This window comes from Grampus griseus (assembly GCF_964374135.1).
Source record: "Grampus griseus genome assembly, chromosome: 21".
Lineage (NCBI taxonomy): Eukaryota > Metazoa > Chordata > Mammalia > Artiodactyla > Delphinidae > Grampus > Grampus griseus.
Window position 1 is genome coordinate 12,903,456 of NC_139015.1, and position 13,687 is coordinate 12,917,142.

General features: G+C 37.7%; 1 protein-coding gene across 3 annotated transcripts in view; it reads left to right on the plus strand.

Annotated features, from left to right (window-relative positions):
- The window catches only part of PRIMPOL (primase and DNA directed polymerase), a gene marked incomplete at its 5' end in the record, with an annotated part of 34,541 nt that overhangs the window by 14,104 nt on the left and 6,750 nt on the right, over positions 1-13,687 (plus strand). The window contains 4 exons of one of the 3 annotated variants that reach the window (XM_082680395.1): positions 8,155-8,317; positions 10,097-10,179; positions 12,177-12,266; positions 12,342-12,450. In XM_082680395.1, the coding sequence (XP_082536521.1) occupies positions 8,155-8,317; positions 10,097-10,179; positions 12,177-12,266; positions 12,342-12,450 (445 nt within the window). The remainder of the gene's footprint in view (positions 1-8,154; positions 8,318-10,096; positions 10,180-12,176; positions 12,267-12,341; positions 12,451-13,687) is intronic. The other 2 variants (XM_082680396.1, XM_082680397.1) reach the window with 2 other exon arrangements.

Here is a 13,687-nt window from a genome sequence, read left to right on the forward strand (position 1 = left end):
TGCTCCGCAATGACTGGGGTCACTAGCAGAATGTGATCAGTGAGCTCAGGTGCAGGAAATCTAGTAGGTTTCTGTTAGGAGATCTTAAAGGGGTGCTGTGGGACCTAAGCAGCAGGCTGGCCTGAGCTCCAGAAGAGAATGGTTGTGGCTGGCTCCTGCTCTGAAATGTTCACAGGATTCATGATAGGGGACAGTTGGATAGCAGTCTCCAGTGCTGCTGACAGGTTGAATTAGATGAAATAAATTGTAAAAATAGGTACAATGTAAAAATGGAGCTATTAGGTGGCAAAGTAAGCCTGGCGTTTTCTGCACTGAAGAGCTTTGCAGGGTTATTTCATCAACTTGCTCCTATGATAAAACTGGTGGCTTCTTCAGCTGTGCTCTCTTCTGCCCTGCTTGCTTCTGGTCTCTGAATCTGAGGATGTATGAAGCACTGGCACAGGACCTCAGCCTGTTTAGGTAACACACAGGCCAATCAGGACCCCTAATTCAGCTGAGCTCCAATTTGGTGAACTAAACCTCATTTTTATGTTGAGTTCTAGCTTGTGATTTGAAAAACCATAAGAGCAGCATTTTTGCCATTGATGGTTAGAGCAACTCAGAGAGCTTCAGTGTCTACAAGTTGAAGAAAAGGAGGTTTAAGCTATAAGCAAGATTACCAGGCCAATCAGGCTGAGAATAGGAAGTGTTCCTGCTGTATTGCATATCTTTCTAGCACCCCTGACAACCAAGTATAAGAATTTGGAAATAAAACAGGCATTCCTTGTTTTATGACACTTCACAGATATTGTGTTTTTTACAAATTAAAGGTTTGTGACAGCCCTGAGTCAACCACTGATATCGCAATTTTTCCAACAGCACTTACTCACTTTGTGTCTCTGTTTCACATTTGGTAATTCTTGCAATATTTTATACTTTTTCATTATTATTTGTTTTGATGATCTATGATTAGTGATCTTTGATGTTACTACGATGACTCGCTGAAGCCTCAGATGGTGGTTAGCACTTTTTTAGTTACAAAGTATTTCTTAAGGTATGTATATTTTTAAAGACTGCTATTATACCCTTAATAGACTATAATATAAACATAACTTTTATAAGCACTGGGAAGCGAAAAAATTCGTGTGACTTTATTCTGATATTTGCTTTTATTGTGGCGTTCTGGAACTTAACCCACAGTAGGTCTGAAGTATGCCTGTAGCTTTCAGTGTGCAGGTCTTTCACCTCTTTGGTTAAATTTATTCCTAGATACTTTATTCTTTTTGATGCAATTGTAAGTGGGATTGTTTTCTTATTTTCTCTTTCGATAGTTTGTTATTAGTGTATAGAAACACCACAGATTTCTGTATATTGATTTTGTATCCTGCAGCTTTACTGACTTCATTTATTCAAACATTTTTTTGGTAGAGTCTTTAGGGTTTTCTACATATAGATGATCCCTGACTTAATGATGGTTTGACCTACCACTTTTTTTTCCCCACTTAAAATTTTTTGACTTTACAGTGGTGTAAAAGTAATGTATTCAGTGGAAACCGTACTTCGAATTTTCAGTTTTGATGTCTTCCTGGTCTAGTGATATGTGGTATAATACCCTCTTGTGATGCTGGGCAGTGACAGTTAGCTGCAGCTCACGGTCAGCCATGCAGTCAGGTGATAAGATCAGTCACAATCATTTTGTATCCAGACAACCATTCTGTTCTTTTTACTTTCAATATACTATTCAATAAATTACATGAGGTATTCAGTGCTCTATTACAGAATAGGCTTTGTGTTAGATGATTTTGCCCAACTGTAGGCTAATGTAAGTGTTCTGAGCACATTTAATGTAGGCTAGGCTAAGCTATGATATTCAGTAGGTTAGGTGTATTAAATGCGTTTTCAACTTATTTGTTGGGATGTAACCAGTTGTTAGTTGAGGCAGACCTGTATAATATCCAGTATACAATATATCTGCAAACAATGATGGTTTTACCTCTTCCTTTACAATTTGGATGCCTTTTTTCTTTCTTTTCTTGCCCAAGTGCTGTGGCTAGGACTTCCAATACTACATTGAATAAAAATGGCGAGAGTGTGCGTCCTTGTCTTGTTCCTGATCTTAGAGGAAAAGCTTTCAGTTTTTCACTGCTGAGTATTTCTAATTGTGGACTTGTCATATGTGGCCTTTATGTTGAGGTATGTTTCCTCTGTATCCGCTTTATTGAAAGTTTTTATCATAAGCGGATGTCGAATTTTGTCAAATGCTTTTTCTGCATCTGTTGAGATGATCATATGATTTTTATCCTTCATTTGTTAATGTGTTGTTACATCACATTGATTGATTTGTGGATGTTGGACTGTCCTTGCATCCCTGGAATAAATCCCACTTGATCATGGTGTATGATCCTTTTAATGTAGTGTTCAAGTTGGTTTGCTAATATGTTGTTGAGGATTTTTTGATCTATGTTCATCAGTGATATTGGCCTGTAGTTTTCTTTTCTTATGGTATCCTTGTCTAGTTTTGTTTTCGGGGAATTTTGCTCTTGTAAAGTAAGTTTGGACATGTTCCCTCTTCTGTTTTTTGTAAGAGTTTGAGAAGGATTGGTATTCTTTGAATCTTTGATAGAATTCACATTTGAAGCCGTCTGATCCTAGACTTTGCTTTGTTGGGAGGTTTTTGTTTACTGATTCAGTGTCCTTACTAGTACTTGGTCCATTCAGATTTTCGATTTCTTCATGATTCAGTCTTGGCAGGTTGTATGCTTCTAGGAATTTATTCATTTACTCTAGGTTGTCCTATTTGTTGGCATATAATTATTCATGGTAGTCTCTTATGATCCTTTGTGTCAGTTGTAACGTCTCCTCTTTCATTTCTGATTTTATTTATATTAGTCCTCTCGTTTTCTTGGTGAATCTACCTAAGGTTTATCAATTTTGTTTATCTTTTCAAAGAACCAGCTCTTGGTTTCATCTTTTTGTTTTTTTTTTTTTAGTCTCTATTTGTTTCTGCTCTGATCTTTTATTTCTTTCTGTCTACTAACTTTGGGCTTCATTTGGTTTTATTTTTCTAGTTCCTTGATGTATAATTTTAGATTGTTTATTTGAGATTTTTCTTGTTTCTTGAGGTAGGCCTATATCACTGTTAACTTCCCTCTTAGAACTGCTTTTGTTGCATCCTGTACATTTTGGTATGTTGTGTTTCCATTTTCTTTTATCTCAAGGTATTTTTTTATTTCTCCTTTAATTTTTGTTGACCCATTGTTTACTCATTAGCATGTTATTTAATCTCCACATACAAGTGAATTTTCCAGTTTTCTTCTTGTAATTAATTTTTAGTTTCACACCACTGTGGTCAGAAAAGATGCTTGATGTGATTTCAGTCTTCTTAAATTTGTTAAGACTTGCTGTGGCCTAACATATGATCTGTCCTGGAGACGGTTCCATGTGCATTTCAGAAGAATGTATATTCTGTTGCTTTTGAATGGAATGTTCTGTAAAGTCCATCTGATCTAATGTGTCCTTTAAGGCTAATATTTCCTTACTGATTTTCTTTCTGGATGCTCTATCCATTGAAGTAAGTGGGGTATTAAATTTTTCTACTATTATTGTATTGCTGTCTATTTCTCCCTTTAGGTTTGTTAATATTTGCTTTATATATTTAGATGCTCCTATGTTGGGTGTATATAAGTATTTACAAATGTCCTTTTCTTGTATTGATCCCTTAATCAGTTATCATTATGTAATGCTCTTCTTTGTCTCTTATTACAGTCTTTGTTTTAAGTCTGTTTTGTCTGATACAAGTATAGCTATTCCAGCTTTCTTTTTGCTTCTCTTTGTTTGGAATATCTTTTTTTACCCCTTCACTTTCAGCCTGTGTGTATCCTTATGTCTGAAGTGCATCTCTTGTAGGCAGCATATAGATAGGTCTTGTTTTGCTTTTTTGTTTGTTTTTGTTTTTTAAAGGGAAGCCAACGTTGGGCGAAGATGTGGAATCTTTTTTTTTTTTAATTTATTTTTATTTTTGGTTGTGTTGGGTCTTCGTTTCTGTGCGAGGGCTTTCTCTAGTTGCGGCAGGCGGGGGCCACTCTTCATCACGGTGCATGGGCCTCTCACTATCACGGCCTCTCGTTGTGGAGCACAGGCTCCAGACGCACAGGCTCAGTAGTTACGGCTCATGGGCTTGGTTGCTCCGCGGCATGTGGGATCTTCCCAGACCAGGGCTCGAACCCGTGTTGCCTGCATTGGCAGGCAGATTCTCAACCACTGTGCCACCAGGGAAGCCCGGTCTTGTTTTTTTATTCATTTAGCCACTCTGTATCTTTTGATTGGAGAATTTAGTCCATTTACACTTAATTATTGATAGGTATGTACTTATTGCCATATTGTTAATAGTTTTCTGCTGTTTTGTAGTTCCTCTGTTCCCTTCTACTTTTCTTGCTCTCTCCCTTTGTGGTTTGATGACTTTTCTAGTGGTATACTTAGTTTCCTTTTGTCATTTTTTGTATTATCTACTATAGGTTTTTACTTTTTGGTTACCATGAGGCTTGCATATAACTTATAACAGTCTATTTTAAGTTGATAACAATCATTTAATTTTTTTGGCTGCATTGGGTCTTCGTTGCGCGCGGGCTTCCTCTAGTTGCGGTGAGTGGGGGCTACTCTTTGTTGTGGTGCATGGGCTTCTCATTGCGGTGGCTTCTCTTGTTGTGGAGCATGGGCTCTAGGCGTGTGGGCTTCAGTAGCTGTGGCATGTGGGCTCAGTAGTTGTGGCTGATAGGCTCTAGAGTGCAGGCTCAGTAGTTGTGACGCATGGGCTTAGTTGCTCTGTGGCATGTGGGATCTTCCCAGACCAGGGCTTGAACCCATGTCCCTGCATTGGCAGGGGGATTCTTAACCACTGTGCCACCAGGGAAGTCCCTAGTTTTATAAGTCTTAATCCACTACCTTTACTATATATTTACCTTTACCAGTGAGATTTATACTTTCTTTCTTAAAAAAAAAAAAGACTTATTTATTTATTTATTTTTGGCGTGTCAGGTCTTAGTTATGGCATGCAGGATCTTTGTTGAGGCATGTGGGATCTTTGATTGTGGTGTGCGGGCTTCTCTTTAGTTGTGGTGTGTGGGTTTTCTCTCTCTAGTTGTGGCGTGCAGGCTCCAGGGCACGTGGGCTCTGTAGTTCTGGCGCTCGGGTTCCAGAGCGTGTAGGCTCTATAGTTTGCAGTACGCAGGCTCTCTGTTTGAGGTGCGTGAGCTCAGAAGTTGTGGCGCACGTGGGCTTAGTTGCCCTGTGGCACGTGGGTCTTAGTTCCCTGACCAGAGAAACTGCATCCCTGGCATTGGAAGGTGAATTCTTTACCACTGGACTACCAGGGAAGTCCCCATATGTTTTCTTGTTACTAATTAACACCCCTTTTATTTTTTCAGTTTAAGGAAGTCCCTTTAATATTTTTACAAGGCTGGTTTAGTGGTGTGGTGGTGAACTCCTTTAGCCTTTATTTATCTGGGAAACTTTCTCTCTCCTTCAATTATAAATGATAACTTCAGGTAGAGTATTCTTGGTTGGAAATTTTTTTTTTATGTCAGCCAGATTGAATATATCATACCACTCCCTTCTGGAGTAATAGTCTTATGGGGGTTCCCTTGTATGTAACAAGTTTTTTCTCTTGCTACTTTAAGATTCTCTCCCTTTAAGTTTTGGCATTTTAATTATAATGTGTCTTGGTATGGGTCTCTTTGGATTGATCTTATTTGGAACTCTCTGGGCTTCCTGTATCTGTATGTCCGTTTCCTTCCCCAGGTTAGGGGTGTTTTCAGCCATTATTTCTTCAAATAAGTCTTCTGTTCCTTTCTGTCTCTGTCTCTTTTTTTTCCTCTAGGACTCCTTTAATGTGAATGTTAGTCTGCTTGATGTTGTCCCATAAATCCCTTAAGCAGTCTTCACTTTTTTTTCCATTCTTTTCTTTTTTTGCTGCTCTGATTGGATGAGTTCCTCTGCCCTGTGTTCGAGTTCACTGATCCTCTTTTTTCCTTTATCTAGTCTGCCATAGAACCCCTCTAGTGTATTTTTCAGTTCACTTACGGTATTCTTCAGTTCTTTGATTTATGTTTGGTACTTTCTTATATTTTCTCTTTGTTGAAGTTCTCATCGTGTTCCTCCATTCTTTCCTGAGTTCAGCAAGCATCTTTATGACCATTATTTTGAACTCTTTATCAGGTGAGTTACTTTTCTCTGTTTCATTAAGATTTTTTCCCCTGAGGTTTTATCTTGTTCTTTCATTTGGAATATATTCCTCTGTTTCTTCATTTTGCTTGACTCTCTGTGTTGGTTTCTACCCATTAGATGCAACAGCCACTTCTCCCAGTCTTGAAGGGTTGGCCTTGTGTAGAAGATGAACTTTATTATTCAGTCGTGTCTTAGCTCATGTTGTCACAAACCTCTGTGCTTGTCCAAGCAGCCTATTTTATATATATATATATATATATATATATATATATATATATATATATATATATATATATACATACACTTTTTTTTTTTTTTTGTGGTATGCGGACCTCTCACTGTTGTGGCCTCTCCCATTGTGAAGCACAGGCTCCAGACGCACAGGCCCAGTGGCCATGGCTCATGGGCCTAGCCGCTCCACGGCATGTGGGATCTTCCCGGACTGGGGCATGAACCCATGTCCCCTGCATCGGCAGGTGGACTGTCAACCACTGCGCCACCAGGGAAGCCCCCTATTATATTTTTAATAGCTCCTAGTAACTGAGTGTGTGCCAAGAGCAGTCAGTGCCCCAAAGGGGAGGATCTCAGTCAGCACCTAGATTCAAGCTGATTGGAAGCCAGACCTTCAGGCAGCAGCTTTTAAAAAATGCAAATATATACACTCCTGTGGGACCACAAGCCTAAGCCCTGCTAGTCACCAGAGCCAGGCAGTCTGGCTGGGCAGGAGTCACAAAATTTGGGGCTCCAGATGAGTGTATAAGCTCCTTTCTGAGAGATACTGGTGAGCTGTAGTGAGGTGGAGGGAGAGTGCCAAGATGGTGTCCACTGGCCTCCATTCCCTAAGAGCCCCTAAGCTCCAGGACAAGCAAATAGGCCTCTTTGTTAGAAAGACGGGGGGTGTGTTTAAGTCTGCTGTCTATGCAGTACTCTGGGACTGGTAGTCTACCAAGAGCTGTCTCTCTGATTGTTACAGCTCCATGGGACCCAGGATCACAAGCTTCCCTAACCTCTAGAGCCAGGAGATCAAGAGTGTCTGGATGGTAGCCACAGAAAGTGTGTCACCAGCTGTGAAAACCAGGGCAGCAGATGTGTGTAGAAGCTCCCCTCTGGGAGCTACTGGCACTCTGGATCATGGCAGAGGGAGAGCACAAAGATGGTACCCACTGCTGGAGCAAGGCAGAGGGGTGGTATGAAGACGGCACCTGCTGATAAAGTAAAAAAGAAAGATGGCTCCCTCCAGGTTTAGCAAGGCAGAAGGAGAGCAGGAAGGAGGTACCCAGCAGCCTCTATCCTTAGAGAATATCCCAACAGGACTTGCCCCTCAGACCAGTGCTTTAAAATTAGTAAATGAGTCTCTTTCACATAATGAATGGGCGCTTTTCAATGGGCTGCTTCTGCACTTGACCCTGGGGCAGGTGAGTCTGCACGTGAGCCCTTTAAGAGCCGTTTTCAGTTTTCATGGCCCTGTGGGTCTCGTGGGTGTGAGCCAAGTTGGTCTTCAAATCCAGGTGTTTGGAGGGCTCATCTCTCAGGTGCTGGTCTTAAAAGTTGGGGTGCCTGATGTGGGGTATGAACCCTGTACGCCTTGGGGAGAAGTTCCGGGTTTGCGTTCCCTTCTGACTGTGTGCTGCCGTGCCTGGGGTGGGGTTTATGGTGAGAGTGCCTCTCAGCCTTTCCTATCTGCTTCCGTGTGAGTTCTCTGTCGTTTGTCTGATGTGAAGGGGCCATTCCGGTTTTCAGATTTTTTTCTACAGGAAATTGTTCCATGTATAGCTGTAGATTCAGTGTGTCCCTGGGAGAAGGTGAGTTCAGGATCTTCCTACGTCACTATCTTGAACCACAACCAGGTGTTTTTTCTAATAATACTATACAGAATTAACTTAATATTTGCTGACTATAAAAACAAATCACTGAAAACATGCATTCATATTGTTTTATTAATTTTTGATATAGGAGTTTATACAAGAAATAGAAACTTTCGACTGTATAAATCATCAAAAATAGGAAAGTATGTGCCTTTGGAGGTTGCTGAAGATAACAAATTTTATCCTGTACAATCGGAGAATATTTCCAAAGAAAATCAATATTTCCTCTCTGCTTTGGTCAGCAATGTCAGGTAAATAGGACCAGAATTAAATCATTGTGTGTTCATGAATATTTATTAAGCAGTGAATGGCACTGTATATTACTAAAATGTGAATTGTATAAATTTTTTATATCTTGAGTAAAAGAAAGTCATTTCTTAAAATTCTACGTTAACTGTTCTTTTTTGTCCAGTAAATAATAATAGTAAAAGTTATTTTTTAACCATTTTTCTCTTTATATCCTTTTATGATTATATTTGATATATTTTCCAGTTTTTAGAAGTGATTCTATAAAAATGAAAAATGACTTGTATTGCATTTGGAAATGTAATTACTGTTAACATTTAATTTTCTTTTTATATATGCACATACAGAAATATAATTTACATAGCTCCTTCATTTAAAACATATTTCTTGAGATCATTATTTATATTGTTTTGTCACCTGTTTTATCCACTCAACATTATGTCATGAATATTTGTCAAGTTAATAATTACCAACAGTAAATTGTAAATAAAATTGTTGATGTGTATATAATTTTCCATTGTACTGATATACTCTATTGTCAGTTCTGTTACTGAACATTTAAATTCTCATGTTTTGGTCATTTTTAAAAAGTGTGAAAGACATCTTTCAACAGAAATATATGCCTTTATTCCCCTTCACTCTGGGCTGGCAATTTTTGTTAGTGTAGGACATGTGGTTAAAGATCAGGCTGAATTGCCTCGCTGAATTAACTTGTTCTGATTCTTCTCCTTTTTGCCTTTCCTACATATAAGTTTAAAGAGAAATTCCATAGAGATAAATTTTAATAAAAATACTTAAAATACACTGCCATAAGGCAAGTTGTGTCCAAATGTTGATTTGATAGCAGTTACTCAGGAGGGTGGGAAGATACATTGTTTTTCTCTATATATTTATGGACTATTTGAGTTTTCATAACAAATCTTAGAAGTAACATCAAAGTCTTAGTTTCCTTACCTTTAAAATGGAAATAATATTAACATCTATTTCATGGAGTTGTGAGGATTAAATAAGAGCTGTATGTATGTGCTTACAACAGTGCCTGGCACATGGTCTCTGCTCAATAAATGTTAATTATTCGTCATATCTGAGATTCTAGAGGTAGCATGGTCCTAAAAATTACATGATTCTTGCTCCCCACTGTTGCTGGCACCAGAATAAGGTCACATTCTGTCATGTATGGGAAAAGCAACACAGTTGGTCTCTAATAACAGCCTGAAGTACAGGTAATCTCCTGATTACCAAATCTCATTTCTTTTGTAGTTTCAATGTTAATTTTACAGAAGTGGAGAGTTCTTCTGAGTAGAGTTATCTTAATTGTCATTTGTGTATCCAACTAAATATCAGGTATTTTTCTTCCTGAAATAAAGGCTAAATTCTTTATGGTTATGAATGTATTTTCACTTTCAGTTAATTTTAATCTATTTTCCCTTTGATTTCATCCCTCTCTTTTTCTTACTATTATCCAGACTTTGTTAACATAAATTTCAAAGGCTCTGTATGTTTGGGGAATAGTTCATTCTGCAGCTTCAGCAGTCCTAGTGTCTTCTGATTTACTCTGTAGTAGAGGAAAGCATCAGTTTCAAATGATCACCAAACTACTCTTTTTTTGTATGGGTTGGATTGGTGCTTTTGTAGGCAAATGTGGCATAAATATCCTAGAACAGTTATCTGTTGAACAAAGGATTTTATTATGAAATTATTTGAAATTGTGTCCTTTTGGTAGTCACGTCTCTTTAATTTTAATATATATTGTTACTTTTTGTTGTACCTATTTTCTTCTTCAGATTCTCAGATACTTTACGAATTCTGACATGTGACATGTCTCAAAATGAACGAGTTGAGAATTTTAACCATACCAGTACTTCAGGTAATTTTAAGAAAACAATTTCCTATGAAAATTTAAGGATGCAAAATTTATTTTGCTTATAAATCTTAAATCTTAAGTATTCATATGTACTAATCCTTCAGAACAACTGGGTTTCTATCCAAAATGGAAAAAGTATAAAAATTGATGTATTTTAAGCTTCTTTACTAATTTTCATTTTATGGTATTTTGGGGGAAAATATGAAAATGTAGATTGTTTATATAAAAAACATATTAAAATGAAAAAACAAAGTTCTCTTCACCCCTCTGTCCACAATCAAAGATGGGTAACCACTGTTAATAACTGCCTGTTTAACCCAGTAGAGCTTTTCCTATATTTCCTGTATATGGAGAGCTTCTGCATTCTTTTTTTTTTTTTTCTGCGGTATGCGGGCCTCTCACTGTTGTGGCCTCTCCCATTGCGGAGCACAGGCCCCCGACGCGCAGGCTCAGCGGCCATGGCTCACGGGCCCAGCCGCTCCGTGGCATGTGGGATCTTCCCAGACCAGGGCACGAACCCGTGTCCCCTGCATCGGCAGGCGGACTCTCAACCACTGCGCCACCAGGGAAGCCCTGCATTCTTTTAATGGCCATATAATTTTTCACAAAATCTATGTGTTCTTCATTCCTATACTGAAGAAAATATAGATCTTTTTCTAAGATATATATAAACTCTCCAGTAAATATTTTTATACACATATTTTGGGCTATCATTTATAGTAGTGGAACTGAAAATTTAAATGTACAACAAAATGGTTACATACTGTAAAATTGGTTACATACTGTAAAATACTCTGTAGCCATTTGATTTAAATTTATAAAGCCTATATAATACGAAAAATGCCCATTTATGACGTTAAGACTCAAAATTATATGTGAGGTATGATCACAGGTTTATTTTAAAAATATGGATAACATTTTCTTATGTTTATTTTCCTCTGGTTGTTTAACAGTTATTTCTAGACATTCCTCTCATTTCTGCTGTAATATATTTTCCAAAATTTCTTAAATTATGTGTACTATTTTTGTAAGTGAAATCGGGCTTTATTTTAAGAAGAGTATTCTGTCTTTAAATTTAAGTAAGATTTTAAATAAATTATTTTTAATTATTCCATTAGAGTCTTAGAAAATATAATGAATGTCAGTGCTCTACAGCTAAAGAGCACTGGAGAACACACCTGTGGTAAGCTGAGTTTATTACTGGTCACCATGGTGGAGAATGCACACCATAGGAAACTGAGGGCATCTCAGTAAAAGGGTGTTAGAAAGGACTTACAGGATTCAGGCTTGAGTTAGATGCTTTTGAAGTCTCCAAGGAAGTGTGTTTGTTTTGAATTGGGTGCTGTCAGTGACAATTTTATGATTAAATATCTTGATAAATCTTATCTAGAAGGAAGGCCGACTACAGAGAGACTAAAGCTACAATTGGCAAAGAAGGAGCAGCTACTTACATTAGACAAGATAGGTGGGCACTTGGTCATTTTTGTGGTTTGGAAAATGTTCATATTTTGTCTGTGTTCATACATGAGTACAGAGTGGTGTTCATTTATGTCTTGAATCATCATGGCCACAGAGTGACCTTATCTGATGTTGAAGTTCTGTGAAATAGTTTATGATTAACAGGAGAACACCAGGGCTGAGCTGTGAGTCCCCAGCCAGCTTGTAGCAACACCAAGGCCTCAATGATAATACTAGGACAGCTCCTGGATGCAAGGGACTGCTTTTCTCTTTATCAGAATGAAGCAAGCAACTGAAGTGATACTAAATGCTTTTTATGCAAATTAGCTAAAATTTGATTTAATTGAGAGGTCTGAATTTTACCTGCTTCCTTGTAAGAATCCATGACTGACTAAAAGACAAACTGCAGAGAAGGCCAAAAAAACCCAAAACGAACTGGCAGGGGCAGGTTGCAAAACCCCTGGTTGTACTAAACAACTTAAAATGTAACTCCTCATGTTTTAGCCGTTATGATTTATAATTAATTTTTCTTTTTGTTGCAGTAGAAACCATTGAAGGTTTTCAGTGTTCACCTTACCCTGAAATTGATCAATTTGTTCTCTTGTTGGTGAATAAAAATGGCATTAAAGGAGGTAAACAGTCTTATTCTTAATTAACTGTTATATGATACAATAATAATATCTTTAGAAACATTATTTGTGGTTCAGGAATTCAGCGCTGGAACTACTTTTTCCCAGAAGAATTATTGGTTTATGATATTTGTAAATACCGCTGGTGTGAAAACATTGGAAGAGCCCACAAGAGTAGTAATATCATGTAAGTAATATTGTTTGAGTTCTGTGTGTTTAACCAGTATTATATCTTAAACGTTTATAATTTTTAAAGATGAGAATATAAAAGTGATTTTGTTATAATAGATTTAGTTGTAATTCAATTTATATTTTATTTGGTTTGTGTTTATTTTTTTTTTAGGAGTTTATTAATTTACTTTTGGCTGTGTTGGGTCTTCGTTTCTGTGCGAGGGCTTTCTCTAGTTGTGGCAAGCGGGGGCCACTCTTCATCGCGGTGCGCGGGCCTCTCACTATCATGGCCTCTCTTGCTGCGGAGCACAGGCTCCAGACGCGCAGGCTTAGTAGTTGTGGCTCATGGGCCTAGTTGCTCTGCGGCATATGGGATCCTCCCAGACCATGGCTCGAACCCGTGTCCCCTGCATTAGCAGGCAGATTCCCAACCACTGCGCCACCAGGGAAGCCCTGGTTTGTGTTTTTTAATATTTGAGTTTCTTATTACCTTGCCTCTAGCACATATCTTTATTTGTACTTTATTTGGTAAAATAATCCCTTAAATAGTAAAATTTTGAGGAAACTAAAGTAGAATTAAGTGGGGCTAGAAAGAAATGAGAGGTAGTAGCCATTGGCCCTTGACACCTATGGAGTCAAATCAAAAGTGAGCAAATTTGGACCAGAAGGAAACTACTCCATCAGTGTTTAAGAATTGGAGTTAAGGTTATGTTAACATGTTCAAGACAAAGAATGGTATAGAAGGGAACCAGTATTTATTGGGTGCTTGCTGTATATGCCACGCCCTGTTTTTAGAGTTTTCTTTTAAATGCCCCTGGCAAAAGGAGAGGAAGTAAAGGAAGAAGTAAAACCATAAGAATTTTAAATCATATAAGGAAATATTTAGAATAGGGATAAAATAGAAACCCAGTAGTTATCATTTATGATGTGAGAAATTTTGCTGTTTTAATACATAATGTCAAAGCTCAGACTTTGATATATCAAGCTTTTATAGCACATGGGCCAGATATGAGAAAATGATCATGAAGCTTTTGTTAGAAAGCCGGAAAACATCTTCGATATTATTATTCAGTGCTATATTATATATGTAGATTAATTCAGTAAAGAAAAAAAAACTTTAAAAACTATATGCTCAGTGCAGAAAGCTGTAACAGAAAAACACAAAAGACAAGACCACCCATAGTCCCAGAACCAGTAATATCTATGGTTAAGATTTTGGTGTATCTTTTTAGTCTTTTTTCTATGCATGAAAG